This window comes from Castanea sativa, chromosome 9, assembly GCF_040712315.1.
Source record: "Castanea sativa cultivar Marrone di Chiusa Pesio chromosome 9, ASM4071231v1".
Taxonomy (NCBI): Eukaryota; Viridiplantae; Streptophyta; class Magnoliopsida; order Fagales; family Fagaceae; genus Castanea; species Castanea sativa.
In genome coordinates, this window is record NC_134021.1 from 22,897,940 (window position 1) to 22,913,940 (window position 16,001).

A 16,001-nucleotide genomic window follows, 5' to 3' on the forward strand; every position below is an offset into this window, starting at 1 on the left:
AGGCTACCTCACTTCTCAGGCTATGGATGCTACTTTGTGAGGAACAACTGAAGGATACAATGGTGCTTCCAACTTCAGTCCTTGGGTCCCCACAAGTATATTAGGGAATAAATTCAATTAATGTTCCATAAGTTTTTTCATGCATTGTAAATAATAACAAATGTCATTTTTAATGAAATTTTCATGAACTATTATTTATATTAATAAATGTTTGCAATATATAGCTATTAATATGTGTTTTAGCTATATGGTGTTATTTATGAATTTGACTTATGCTTTGTAGTAAGATAAACTAAGATTAATTATATTATACTCAATACATTTTTCGTGCACCGCACATATTAACAACTAGTTTACATTAATTAATGAATCATATAACTAAAAAGTAAATAAATATTTGTAATGAATTGAAGGGAATTCTTCCAAAGTGGTGCACATGTTAACAACTAGTTTATATTAATTAATGAATCATATAACTAAAAAGTAAATAAATTGTAATGGATTGAAGGGAATTCTTCCAAAGTAGTTTGCCGAATAAAAAATAAAAATCTTGCCCCTTAAGAGTTTATTATTATATAAAAAAAATTAATTTCATCGGCTAGTGACGCAAACATACGTAACAAATAGATATATAAAATTATCTTAATCCGTTGAATGACTTACTTGGCTTGTAATATGAAAACAAAATTCATTTATTTTATTATTATTATATTAAAAAAATTAATTTCATCGGCTAGTGACGCAAACATACGTAACAAATAGATGTATAAAATTATCTTAATCCGTTGAATGACTTACTTGACTTGTAATATGAAAACAAAATTCATTTATTGCCATTATCTCTATCTGCATGGTGTCCACAGCCACCAGATGTGAGGGAGCAATCAAGGAAAAGGTGTAACAACGCGCTCACCTTTGTTTGCATTTCAATTTCCGAAAGTGAACAAACAAAATGATCATATAATTCAGAGATGATATTGACGAGTCGGAGATGTTGCTATAATGGTGGGGAATATGAACAACGTTTTTCTTCTCCGATCATACTTCTCTCGAAAAAAGAGGCTTGAAAATGAGGCATGAAAGTAAAAGTTAGTGTGATGGGTTCTCCAATAGCTGAAAAAAAGAGTCTGAGCGAATTAAAATTTAGTGAAAAAGATTGTGAAATATGGTACTTTCAGCGTCATGTGCTCGGGTACTATGATGGGGAAAAGGTGTCCTAGTAAGTTTAAGCAACTTTTTACACTATTGAGCAAATATTGAGAAGTTCAAGATTTTGCTGAGAAAAGTACCGACTCACTTTTGTTGAATGTATTGTGGTGGAATGCAAGTGAAGTGAATGATAGAGGGACTGAATTTTTCAATATGCTTTATTCAGTGCCTTTTAGCAAGGCTCGAGCAATAATAGAGAGAAATTTTTTTCTACGATTTTTTTTTTCCACAATTTGTTGTGTTGTCATTCCATAATATTACTTAGAAGAGATGGGATTTATGGCCAAAAGATATAGGAACGAAAGACAAAATAGTAGTAATAACTAATAAAAGAAAATGCCTGCTGGTTGTTTTTTTCCCCTTTCTTTTGTTAAATTAATTGAAGATCCATTGGATCTATAAAATACCCAACACATTTTCTATATATATATATATATATATATATATATATATATATATATATAATAGTTGCCATACATGTGCATGTGCATGTCACTCTTCTCACATTCACAAATAACTCATACACGCGATAATTTATAAGCCCTATGCCCCTACCCCTAACACTAGTCCTCAAACATGATTTGACCTCAAATTAAGGAGCATCAACCATACAAAGTATGTATCTTCAACTTCATTAGTTATTTAGGTTATAAGAGCATCCACAGCAGTAGAGCTAAAATTTTAGCAATTTAGCTCTACAAAAAGTTACTTTATCTATTTTACCTACTCATTTTATAAAACATGCTGCAGCAGTGGATCTATTTTAGTTTTCAACACAATAAAATAATATATCCCACTACCAAAAAAAATATTCACAGCACCAACCACAACCACCTCTACCATCAGCCACAGCCACAGCCACAACCACACCCACCACTACCACCACCACCAGTACACAGCAGAAAAAAAAAAAAACCGAAATCTCTCATCTTTTTCCTCAACCCAGACCAAACAAAATCACCAATCACAAACAAAATAAAAAATCACCAATCACAGAGCTGGGCTTCGGTGAGAACAGTGTTGGCGTGGGTCTGATCGGCGGAAGAGATGTGGGTCTGAGGCGGATGGGTCTGATCGACAGAAAATCGAAGCAACAGTCTGATCAGAGTCGGGTGAGCATTGAGATGGAGGACTGGGCAGAGGCATGGGACTGATCGGCGGAAAACCAAAGCAATGGATCAGCAGCTTGGGGCTTGGGTCGGCTTGGGTCAGTGACGTTGAGGCCGGCAACTTGGGACTTGGGTCGGCTTTGGCCGGCGGCTTGAGGCTTGGGTTGGCTTTGGCCGGTGACGTTGAGGCCGACGAAGGCGTGGATCGGAGACTTTGAGACAGAGAGGTGGGAGGGACTGAGAGAGAGAGAGGCAAGGGCCGACGGCGGTGAGCTTGAGAGAGTTGAAAGCTTCAGATTGAGAAGAAATTAGAGTGACTGTGTGAGAGAGAGAGAGAGAGAGAGAGAGAGAGAGGAGCGTGAATAAAAGAATGAAGAGAAATAATCAGCGTGTATTATTTTAATCGAAAAGGTGAATAAATTTTTTTTTTTTATAGCTCTCAGCTACAGTGCTCATGTATTGATACATGAGCACTGTAGCACTTTAGCTAAAATTTTTTGCTTTACCTCCACTGTTGCAGGAGGATTTTTTTTGTTTGAGTGGAGCTAAAATAGTTATATAGTTATTTAGCTCCACTGCTGCAAGTGCTAGGAATATTATACCTAAGTCATTTACAAACTAAAATGACACTTTGTAATAACTATATCAACAATTAAATAAACAATTTGCTATGTGATCTTTCTTTCTTTTTTCTTTTTTATCCCCACTCTAAAATTGCGAATTACTTTCCAAAAAAAAAAATACTCAACCTCTTGGAACCTCACCCCTAATCCTTAATAAAGAAAGAGGTTAAATTGCATATTTAATCATCAACATTTACCTTTTGTTTCAAATCAATCATATAATCTATAATGTTTCAAATAGGTCCTTATTATTGGCCAATTGATGAAAAATACTTTCGTAGTAAATAAAACTCATAAACCAACGTCACTTTAAGATGTGGGGAGTCTATCCATTTGCTACATCACCATTTTATATCCTTTAAATGACAATAAGGTCCCTTTAGAAAGAATTTTGAAAGCATAAAGACTAAAGTAAACATTTTAAATTATAGAGACTATTTTAAAACAAAGGTTAAAATTTAGGACCAAATATGCTATTTAAAAAATATTTTAAGGACGACTCATCTTTCTCCACCCTTGACTTTCACATCTTCTTCGCCCACAAACACCGTCACACTTCCTCCATTACACTACCTTCCTTCACCATGCTAGTCCCATGAGAGATTGTGGTGTTGATCAACTTGTATCGCAACTCGCGAGTAGTACTCACTCCAACATGACATATGGGGCCCACCACGTGTTAGAAGAGCACTCTATATATATAACTATCTCGTACTAATTTGAGTCTTAAAGCCAAAATTTATTTAGGGCTTTTTATAGTTAAACATCAATTAAATAAATTTATTTGATACAAATCAAACTGATGTTAATTCGATGAATTAATACTAACCAAACTAAGTAAATTTCATATAGAAAATCAAATATTATGATTCAAGCATAAAATTTAACAAAATCAATGAAAATATAGTTTTTTTTAAAGGAGGTTTAATTTATCTTTAGATAATGTGATGCATCATTAAGTAAAATTATAATCTAATTTTCAATTTTGATTTTGGTGTTAAGAAGGAGATAAGAATTGTTTGATACCTGACCATCATCAAGCCATATGGAAGATAAGGTGGCTAATATTAACAATCTATTATATAGGATGTTGGTTTATAAAATTAAAGTCTTAAGCCCTTAGAGCATTCTCATCAAAGGTTGTAAATGCTCTGATATGCTATTTTTATAGCTCTAAGCACAAAAAACGTGTTCCATCAAAGAAGGCAAATGCTAAATTTTTTGACACCCAACTATAGTGCATTGCTATCTCTAGCAGGGCATTGTAGCTGAGTGTCAAAACTAAATATTATATTTTTAATCCCTACACATGCCCTCTCTCTCATTCTCTCTTTCTCACACGCATTCCTCTATCCATCTTTCTCTCTTCTGGTCCTTCCTCAACCCATGCCTCATCAGTCATCACGCTACCTCCTTTCTTTTCCTTTTTCCTTTTTTTTTCTTTCTTTTTTTCCTGTTGGTTCTCTCTTTAACCCAAGCTCTTCTCTTCTCCCTATGGTCAAACTCAAAAACCCAAACTTGAGTCAACATTCAAATCGGGTTGAGTTGGCATTCTTGAGGCATCATTCTTGAGTTAGTGTGGTTGGTGTTCTTGGCTAAGGTTGAGATCGGAGAGGTTGGGCCGCTGGGGCATTGGTCATCGAAGAGGTTAGGGTGGGTTTTGGCTGCAATTTTGGTGGGTTCAAATTGGGTTTTGTGTGGTGGCTTGGGTTTCGATTTTATAGTGGGTAGTGGCTTGGTGGTGGATGCTGTTGTGGACCTATGGTTTTGGGCTTGTGATTACAATGGCAGTGATTGTTGTGGTTGTGGCAATGGCGGCTGGTGGCAGTGGGTGTGGGTTTGAGTATGATTTGATTTTGGATCTTGATTTGGCTTTGGGATTGTGTTTTGGTTTTTTTTGTGTGATTTTGGTGGTTGGGGGTTAGGGTGGTGGGTGGTGGGTGTTGGTGGTGGTGGCTGTGACTATGGGCGATGGTGGCAGTAGGTGTTGGCAGTGGCAGTGGGTTTGTTGGTAGTGGAAGAGATGAGATTGAGAATAAAAAATAATTAAAAAATATTATTTTAATGAAGTGGTAAAAAATATGGAATCTTTGATAGTGAGTGTATTATAAAGTGAATTGTTAAAATAGATAAAATATGTTTTTATATGCTAAATGCTAAATTTTTAAAAATTCTTGATGAAAATGCTTACAAAAAAAAAATTAATCATTATTGATAATTCAGCATATTTACATCATTTTTTTCCATGATGGTTTAGGATTTTCAATTAGAATGAGTTTATATTGTTTTAATATTTTAGAGATGAGAAAAATAATACTCACCCTTTTTTATTTGAGTGACTTTTTATTAAAGATACCTTTTCTTAATGGGGACCTTAGGCTTGGGCCTTGAGCCACCACTGGTCTCATAAGATAATTGTTTCACTATTAAGAGGTGGCATGGTTAGACGCAAGCCTTTCTATGCATGATGGAAAGACTTTCATACAAACACATATGGCAAAAAAATTGGTCCCTATATTTTGGCTCTATTTTCAAGTTGGACCCTAGGTTAGCTTTCATTTTGGTTCTTACATTTTTAAACTTGCTATTTTTAACTTGCTATCATTTTGATCCTTGTTGTCATCTCTATAATGGAAAACAACACATACGTCGCTAATGATAGTTAAAGTTTTAATATTAGACATTCTCCATAAGTTAGATGACACTAGGGACCAAAATTATAGCAAATTTAAAAGTATAAGAAACAAAATGAAAGCTGTCAAAAACTTGATGACCAAATTTAGAATAAGACCAAAATATAGGAACCAAAATGATATCTTTGCCAAACACAGTTTTGAAAGAAAACTTCACTAAAAACACATTATCATGAAGACAATGTACATTTCCAGAAACAAGATAGGCCACATAAATCATGTGGTTGCTACCGCGAACACTAAATCACAGAGCAGGTCTAACAACCTTAACTTTCATCACAATCAAATCATCCCTCACAGTTGTAATCAATCTGAAAGCCACGGTCAAAAGCAAGTAATGCTTATCAAAAAGAAAAGGTCAAAGTAGCCAATGTAATGCTTATGCCATTCTATGTGCACCATGAAGTATCAGGAACGGACGTGTAGAGAGTCCAGAAACACTTGATAATCCAATTCCATCTACAGAGCATGAGATTTTAAGTCTATAGTAGGAGCTTTCTTTGTGGAATAAAACAATAAAGAACAAATTTACATGTTGGATCCCTTGTAACATAAAAGAAAAGTTACAACCAAAAAATAGATATCGATAAACAAGGTTTTGCTATTTAAACAAGATATATAAATAAAAAATTCAACTATACCAATATAATATAATCAACAGAAAAGTAAAGAGGTAAATACAACAAGAAAATACTAAAAAATTGAACAGAAAACTCACTTTCTCCAACTCTGAGGCTTGGCTACTCTTTACAACAGTATGCATTTCAAATTCTGTAAAGCTATATAAGAGCAAATATTAGCTAACAAGTAAATATTAACTACCAATTGTGTTGTTGATTTGTCATTCCAGGATCTGGTATTAATGTTTAAAGGCTTCCCTGAATCCAATACTCGTACTATTCTGTAATCCCTTCTTGCCAAAACCAGGGTCTTGCATCATAGCGACAAACTCACTATAATCAATACGCCCATCCTGTAAAGAATGCATGTCACTCAGAAATATGATTTGTACCCACAAGAATTTAGAGAAAGGCTGGGAGGGGTAAAGAAAATAGAACAGGAAATTGGTAGGGAAGTCACTTACATTATCCTGGTCAACTTCACGCATTATATCTTCTAGCTGAACATCTTCTAAGCCAAACTGCTCACAGGCCTGTTGGAGTTCATCTGCAGTGATGTATCCACTCCCATCTTTGTCAAAGTATGAGAAGGCTGCAAACAAATGATCCTCCCTCTGGACCTTGTTTAGATGGAGCATAGCTGCTACAAACTCACCATAGTCTATGGTACCACTGTTGTCAAAATCTGCCTGAAATGTTTTATAAGAAGAGGGAAGCTTGGTCAAAACAAAATAGAATAGATGAAACTAAACTACTAAGAACTTCAGTGATCCAAGGTGAAAACAAAAGAGCACTCTATATTTATATAGTTGCATGGACACATGTAGTTATTTATAATTAGACTTGGTCTTCTTAGTCCATATACCCATTCAAAGCCACCTAGGACATGTTAAGCTAATTTGGTTATTGTCAACAAGAACTTAACTTGAACAGAGTAGGGAAATGCAATGCTTTCCAACCAGGTAACTGGTTTAACTACTGAAACACTCAGTTTTTAGGGGGGAAGGGGAACCCTTCTTTCTGGACCATATTATACATGCCTACATTAACTCTCTATGTCAGATCCAGTACACAAAACCCCACTTTTTCAGGGTCTTGGAGATATGATTAGTACGAAATCTTACCCCCCAATTTTATTTTTTTTTCCAAAGAGGCTGATTCCTGGACTCAAACCCGTGACCTCTCACTTTTTGTGGAAGGCACTTGCCATCACACCAAGGCCCAACCTCTACATAAATGCTCTATGCACTTATAAAAAATTAGCACTTACCGCTTGCATCAATCCATAAATATCAACATCCTTGATGTTAGCCCCCACTCTTTCCAAACCGCTTTGCAGTTCCTCGAGGGTGATCTGTCCACTGCTATCTGCATCTATCATCTTGAACATTTCTTTCAGGCCTGCGATTTCCTCTTCAGACAGGCTTTCAGCAATGACCTACCAAAAAAATAAGCAGAACTGGTAAGTCATACCTCAAAAATATAGATGATATTGTTGAAAGACCAGAAAAATATTCAGAAGCAAACATATTTGAACAGCCAGAGCCAATAACATACTTGTCTTTTTTGTTTATCAAGGATCAATAACACCCAGATTTTTTTTATTGTAATAAGAAATAGAGTAGATGTAAAGATATACTTTTGCATTATTGCCTAATGAATAATTTCACGACAACCAATTGATGACTAAATAATAAAGTATTATATGCTTATATTTTGTGATGAAACATATTCAGAATGAAACAGCACATTGTCAGACATTTTAATTGAAATAACATTCTAAACTTGATGTGTCTGAAACCCAATATAAAATTTTACAGTTGAAGGATTAAGCCACTCACTCTGATGGCTATTTTCTTGAGCTTGTTCATTGCAGAGAATTGCTTCAAGCGAGTAAGAACAGCAGAATCAAGAGGCTTATCAGGAGCAGCACCATCAACCTGAACCCAGGGGTGGCCTGCAGAGGAAAAGAGCACAGTTTAATGCATTGCTATGCCTCAAAACAGAAGAAATGCAGAATGGGTGGCAGTAATTTAAATGACTAAGTGATGTTGAGATCAGCAGCTTTATAACAGATTTTTTGTAAAATTATCTATTGCTTGTTAAGTAATTTTAGTTTAAAACTTCTGAGATATCTTTAGAATATGTTGCAACAGCCTTTTTCCTATTTGGTTTTCCTAATTCCAGAAATAGAAAACAGTTATGAGCAATCCAAGCCACAAACAAATGTGATTTAAGAGAACAAATGAGTCCATTACAGTATATGAGATGACTAATTATTCATTTAAGTTCTTGCATACACTTGATCAGAGAGGATGAAAACAATTTTTTAACACCCAGCACAATTCATTGCTTCAACCTTATTATAGAATGTATTGGAGAGTTAAGTGGAGGGAAAATAAAGGTTTGGCCCAACGTTTAGTTTCTTTCATCATGTCCCACTACCTCTTAAGCACATGTTGGTATATTCACGATTGAGTGATGCAGGACAACCCAGAAGTTTGCAACGATAAAATTTACACAACAACAAGCCTTAATCATAAATTTTTGGGATCAGCTATGGATCCTCAACAAATTGATTACAGTCAACCATATTCCTCCATTCTATTCTAATTCTAATTGACATAGGAACCCCTAACTGTCTCATTACAAAAATAACATTTACTTCTATAAATTAAAATACTAATAATCTATTAAACTACAAGGACCTAAAATATATATATATATATATATATATATATCTTTTTAAAAACAACAATTAGCCAATAAAAATACAATTGACTTGCAAAATTAAAAAATGCTAAATTAAAATAAATTTCTCTTTGTATCTTCCTCATCAATGAGTGGTGTGGTTAGTTAAGTGGCAAATACAACATTAGATAATAATGACAAGAGCAAGGGGTTAATATTACATTGTTGGGTCCAAACTCATTAGATTAAGTGGTTACCTAACATATTATATGAAGCCCTTACAACGAGACTCCTCTAGGTGTTAATGTTTAGTTCACAAACCCAAAATCCCAACGACATGAATATAAGCGCCATAGGAGTTTTAGTAGATCAATATAAGCATATAATGAAAACACTACAAAGACTTCTAGTTTGTGAAATATATAGTAGAAGGAACTGGGCAGAGAAGGGTCTTTAAAAAAAAATGGCTGATGTGTGTGCTGTTTTTCTGTTATGTCTGTCTTGCAATGTAAAATTAAAAGAGAGAACTAAAATCAATCTTCCATCTTGAGAAACAGAGTATACCAACAATTAAAAACAGGGCTCAATAAGCACAAGTTTACAAGCAAAATCAAATCTAGTTTTAAACTTTCAAAACGCATTAATTTATTTAAAAGATTTGACAATATTCTTTTTTCCTCGCCTAAACAAGGGGTGGAGGATAAAGTGACAGGTTTAAACTCATATTGGCACATGAATTAGTATTCAACTATCAAACATTACAGGAAAAAAAAAAAAAAGGCAATTCTGGTATTTCCACCTAACAATTTGGCTCAAAATAAAAAAATAAAAAATAATGATGAGTTGTTCGTGTGCCCCGAAGGCCAAAATACCATTAGCCACTTCTCAAATGTGCAATCCTCCATGGTATTGACCAATTGATGAATCAAAGACAATCACATGGAGTATGATCCCTCATTAAAGTTGCTTTGGAGTATGATCCCTCATTATCTTATGTAGGTCATATAGAGGGAGAGGAATATACATACTTTTGAAGGGGATGAAAGGTCGATTCATGAGTTGAAGCTTTACTTCCTTCAGACTTTGTTAGAATGAGCAAATGCTTCAGGTTCCATTACCTTCATGTCTCTACCTGACATGCTTGATTGTTGTACCTTCATTACTGTTTAGTTTTTTTCCTTGTTGCCTCTTAGCACACTGCCTGTGTGCCCTGTTTCTTTTTTTTTTCTTTTCGGCCTTTTTCAATTTCGGTGAAGTTTATTGCTTATCAAAAAAAAAAAAGACACTCACACTCCACCAGTTATCAAAATGATGCATGATTTCTGAACTCCAAACAGAATATATGTGCTCTTCTTATTTTCACTTGTTTAAGCAACTAATTGTACAGGTATCAGTTGAGAATTTAGATTAACTTCACTCCATGCCTTTTCAGTCCACCCCAATACTCATGCATCACACACCACCACTTTAACGCCATGCCTTATTACTCTTATTATTTTAATATCTTGTACTAAAATACCTGTCATTTTCTCCCCACTCAGATCACGTTCTCAACAACCAAGCCCTTAGGCAAGTTGAGAAACTTGTTTTTGAAGCACCTGAATTTTATCAATTTTTGCATCTCCGATCTCATAACCCCTTGTTACTGCCATGGAACAGAGACAGTAGAAACAAGTACCAGCACTGGTGCTCAACTATCAAAGAACATGGGTAAAAAGGGATAAAATTAAATGACACACTCATGAGCACAGATAAAGAAATGTGCAAGGCAACTTATCAGTAAATCTCATTCCCACAGATCATATTTAAGAGTAAATCCAAAGCCTGCAATACTAATAATAATCCTCTTCATATTCTTCTCCAATGTTAGTATATCACTGAATCCACTACTACAACTCCCAATACAGGTACCAATTAAAAGTTAGTTCAATTAAGCTTCCAAATAGAAAAAGCACAACCTGTTATATATGCTAACTACTAAGCATAACTAATACTTCAAATACCAAAACAAATAGGTTCTTTCCTTATCAGTGATAATATGGTCCAAATAATATAAATAAACATTCCCTTAATAAGCATCACTTAAGTTAAAGACTTGCTCCATTCCCATGCTGCCAGCGACCCAGAACTTTACATGGTGATGACATGATGATTATATGACCCATGCGCTACTACTTCACAGTTTTCCATTTTCAGCGGAAGATAAATTTCATAATTTAGTTAGGAGACGTGTGTGTTTGCTTCTACTTTGCAATGGAAAAAAAAAACAATATAATGTATCCAAGGTACTTTCAAATAGCATAACCATACAGCATAGCTGCAGTTAAATATATAAAGAACTACCAACAAGGCATCTCTAACAATATAAAAAACAATTTGAAAATTATGTCCAATTATAAAATAACAAAAAGATCAAGTCACCGGAACAAGCATACTCACATAGAACTTCATGGGCTGTCATCCGCTTCTTAGGATCTCTCACAAGCATTCTTCGAACTAGATCCTTTGCACTTTCAGATATACTAGGCCATGGTTCTGATATAAAGTCAAGTTCTCCTTTTAGGACTTGCTCAAATATTCCTTGCTCCGTTTCTGATTCATAACATGACATGGCATACCAATAAATTCGATGTAATTTGATACATGCCTATAAAATGCGTATAAAAGACAATAAAACTATGAACCATGAGATCCTCACCATCCCAGAATGGAGGGACACCACTTAGCAAGATGTAAATGATCACCCCAGCACTCCAAACATCACATTCTGGACCATAATGCTTCCGCAACACTTCTGGAGCCACATAATAAGGGCTTCCAACCACATCAGTGAAAGTTTCACCTGAGACAATGAATTATTTTATCTAGATTAGACATAGAAAGGACTCAATCTAAAGAGTGTGGTGAAAAGCAATGAACGTCGACTGGGTTCAAGCAAGCAGAGCCAAGAGTGAGACTATATATATGCTAGCTATAGGAAAATATATCGCCTTCATAAGGGAATATCAGCAATATAAGACATATTGACATGCAACAGCCAATGGTGAGACAAAATAAATGCTAGCCATAGGCATGGTATTGAATTACTAACATAGAAAATGAAAATTCATTTGGCACAGTCAACTAATAAAAAATAGAATAAATTTTTGATATATAGATTAATATCCACGCATCCTACTAACTGAGATAAGACGAAAACGTAAGCAAAAACAGTATATAGAAACTACACTTTGTATGCACACAGTGCAATTCAACAAAAAGATAAGTCTGCATGTTATAAATTTATGATCACTACCCAAAATATTGTCTATTAATAAAAATCTTTCATGCTCCCCTTTTTCTCTCCTACCCCTTTCTAAGAGGAGCTAATTAAGCTTGTTAAGTTCTTCACAGTCTGGCCATCAACAAAATAACTTTCACTTTACGAGGAAAATCATGTGTGCAAGATTTTCATTAACTAGATTTTGATAGTTTGCAGCATGTACTTGCTTTTGTTGTTAACTATTTGCATGTCTAAATGAGGACTTAGGTTCCTTACTGCATTCCCCGATATATTTATCTTACAAGTTATTTCAAAGTCAGTTAAGAACAGAAACACTTTTTTTTTTTTTTTTTTAAATCATTTGAACAGTCATGGCAATCGGCATACAATCATCAAAGTCAATTACCGTGATAGAAACAAAATTAAAATAGAGAATTTTACCAAAGTCAATTACTTGGTGCAAACACAAGATATAGACCTCCAATTACTCAGACCTATGCACATAGATGCAAAGAAAAGATGACCCAACTTGTGGCCTTCTAGATGTAGCCTGCTATTAATTGGGCCTAAAGCCTAATCAGTTAATGTTTAGGATTTACTTCTATTTCTGTTATTTGTTATTTTCTTTTCCTTTGGTTTAGGAATTAAATTCCTTTTTCTTACAAGGTTAGTAGAGTTATTTTTCTATTCCTACTAAGATTATAAATTCAGAACTCTGTTTAAAAACCGAAGGTTACAACTTGATTGGTTAATAAAATTTATCTTGGAATCTTCCTAATGGTCTGATGCTGACTCCAACCAACCTTAAGTATTGATTCCGAGGTTACCTTTTCTTATTTTTCTATTCACATTTGTTGTTGCATTCGTTTTGATTTTGTCCATCATTACCTAACTCCCACATTCATAAACCAGGTATGTTTCCTATATTTTATAACAGTAGGGCCAAGCAACAATCAATAAACAATACAAGAAAGAAAGATTAAAAAAACACAACTGTATACTATAAAAAACACATACCTGGTCGAAAGAAAACTGACAGGCCAAAGTCTATTGTTTTAAGTGGCGAATCCTCTTCCTGATTGACAAACAGGAAATTCTCAGGCTTCAAGTCTCTATGCATAACACCCAAAGAATGACAAGCTTCAACAACCCCAACAATTATCCTAGCAAGCTCAGCTGCCTTTCTCTCAGTATAATGTCCCTTCTGTATAATCCTATCGAAAAGCTCCCCGCCCGCGCAAAGCTCCATAACAACATGAACAGCAACAGCATCTTCATATGCACCCAGGATTTGAATCACATTAGGGTGACCAGCTAAGTGATGCATTATCTGAATCTCTCTCCTAACATCCTCAACATCTTCTTCTGTAGTCAATTTTCGCTTGGCAATGGATTTGCAAGCGAATTCATTGTTACTGCCTTTCTCTAAACACAAAAAAGTAATGCCAAACTGCCCCTGTCCTAACTTCCTCCCCAATGTGTATTTCTCCTTCAAATTCTCCGTTTTCCTACCCAACACAGAATCCATCTGCAGTCCTACACTCGACACCCGCTTTATATGCGCCGGCTTCTTCGGCTTCGCCGGCACCTCCTCCTCCCTCACCTCAGCCGCAGGGGCCACCACCGGAGCCAACGCGGGGGCGGTCACCACCGGAACCATCGCCGGAGCCGCTGGCTTTTCAACCGGTTTTTCTTTTTCTTTTTCTTTTTCCTTCTCCTTCTCGGGTTCGGGTTCGGGTTCGTTGTCGATTTTGACCGGCTCGGGCGGCGTGCTCTGAACCCGCATTGGAGGCTCGGCAGCTTTCGGAGTATCGGCAACGGCGGCGGCGGTGGTGGTTTTGAGTTCGGGTTCGGGTTCGGGTACGGGTTCGGAGGAATTGGGAGGAGGAGGAGGAGGAAGGCGGTCTTCTGGTGGCCGGGTTCGCCAAACCGCTGCAGTAACAGATTGTAAGAATCCATTAGTACCGAGACTTGGACCTACACATGTGTTCCCCATCAATCTCTCTCTCTCTCTCTCTCTATATCTCTATCTCTCTATCCCTTAATCTAACATTCTCTCTCTCCCTAATTTCCACTAATTTCAATTTATCAAACTCAGAAACCCTAATTTTGCTTCCATCAAAAATGCCGTAGATCTCAAATTTCTAAAAGTAATTAGAGATTCTACGAATGAAAACTTTAAATAAATAAAAAAAATTTAAAAAAAAAAAAGACAAAAAAGCAGATAAGTTTTAGGATAAATGGACGGAAATAAATAATGCTTATTGTGTGGCAACGATAGAGGAAGGAGCAAAGTGGATGCGAAGAAGAAGAAGAAGAAGGTGGCGATGATGATGATGAAAAAATGGAGGGGACGACATGTCCAGGTTGTTTAGGTGTGAGAGTGGGAGAGATTTGCGCTTTAAAGGAATATTCATTAATTTCAAATTTAAACTAATGATTATAAGCTACGCCTTTTTTTTTTTTTTCTTTTTTTTTTTAATACAGTAATACTTATTAGACTCGACTATGCTTGGTTTGTGGACTATCCATTACATTTATGATTTAACCCTTTTTTCTTTTTCTTTTTCTTTTTTTTTATCCCCTAATTTTTCAAAATCGTACCTTCAAAAAACAATCGAATTGTCATAAAATAGTAAAATAGCTTAAAATTTTTAATTTAAGTATTGAAATTGCCTAATTTTTTCTAAATTGACTTTTTTTATATGTGAAATGTTTTAACATTCGCATTTGTGCGTGCAAAAATTTCTATGTTTATTTTAGGAACTTATTTTTTTCTATTTTATATAATTATTTTTCAAAAATACTCATATCAAATTATCCATCTTAAACTTTATTTTGTTAAAATATTAATTTTTATATTTTTAATTGTTTCTCTTTATTTATATACAACAAGTTAATAATCATCATCTACTATATTCCTTTTTGGAATATAAAAATAGAAAATTAGATACAAAATGAAGAGTGTCGGTATAAATTTACATGGTTAAATTGTAGTAACCTTACAAATGCTCTTATAGGAACGGTTGAACTATGAAAGTAACTAATGCAATCCCCTAAAGCCTCCAAATAAAAGAAAGCCCCACTTGTATATAAAATATATATAATATTTATCTATATATAATAATTAAAAAAATTAAGTCCTTTTATTGGTCAATAAAATGTATTAAAAATACCTAATTGTATCCTAAAATACAGCACACTACTGATTGCATTACACGCTACCCATAGCATATTATCACTGTAGCACATCACAACCACATGGCTCGCCCCGCGCACTATCACTAAAGACTCTAACCTATGATACCCACCCACTGGTCGAATGAGTTTGAGCATTTAAACTTTGAAGTATCAAGATTTTTTGAGCTGTTAAGTTTTATTAACAAACATTCTTAAACCCACCCATTGTTGACACAATACACAAATATCAACCCAAAAAATCTTGAAATTTTAAAACCCAAAAAATCTTTAGTGATATTAATTTATTGAACCATGTAATAAATTAATTTTTATTTGTGTTGATTTAGACTTTAAAGTATTAAGTGGTCACAACATTAAAAAAGTTGAAAGAACCAAATTCTATTATTCTATACTTCAAATTTATTTTTACTTAAATTATAATTTTTAATTATAAATTTTGTTTTATTTATTTATAAATATTTACTCATTATAAATGTCTACTAGAAATAGTTTATTTGGATATGAAAAACTTTAAAAAAAGAAATTTTAGAGGAACTTAAATATAAAAAACATAATTAGTAATTTTGCATAAATTTTAAATAAAAAAAATTCAA

At 34.5% G+C, this 16,001-nt stretch overlaps 1 protein-coding gene across 2 annotated transcripts; it reads right to left on the minus strand.

Moving 5' to 3' along the window:
• Positions 1 to 5,772: 5,772 nt before the first annotated feature.
• LOC142610593 (calcium-dependent protein kinase 20) lies at positions 5,773 to 14,619 on the minus strand. Of its 2 annotated transcripts, XR_012839841.1 has the most exons (8): positions 13,225 to 14,619; positions 11,644 to 11,787; positions 11,385 to 11,537; positions 8,096 to 8,211; positions 7,525 to 7,692; positions 6,719 to 6,943; positions 6,353 to 6,607; positions 5,773 to 6,093 (listed from the first exon to the last, which is right to left on the minus strand). XR_012839841.1 is itself a non-coding variant. In XM_075782441.1 (7 exons), the coding sequence occupies exons 1-7, from the start codon at positions 14,201 to 14,203 to the stop codon at positions 6,494 to 6,496; spliced, it is 1,899 nt and encodes a 632-aa protein (XP_075638556.1). In that variant the 5' UTR covers positions 14,204 to 14,619; the 3' UTR covers positions 6,195 to 6,493. The 2 variants fall into 2 exon arrangements, 1 of the variants encoding a protein (XP_075638556.1); XM_075782441.1 differs by lacking the exon at positions 5,773 to 6,093 and having other exon boundaries at positions 6,195 to 6,607.
• Between the last annotated feature and the right edge of the window lie 1,382 nt (positions 14,620 to 16,001).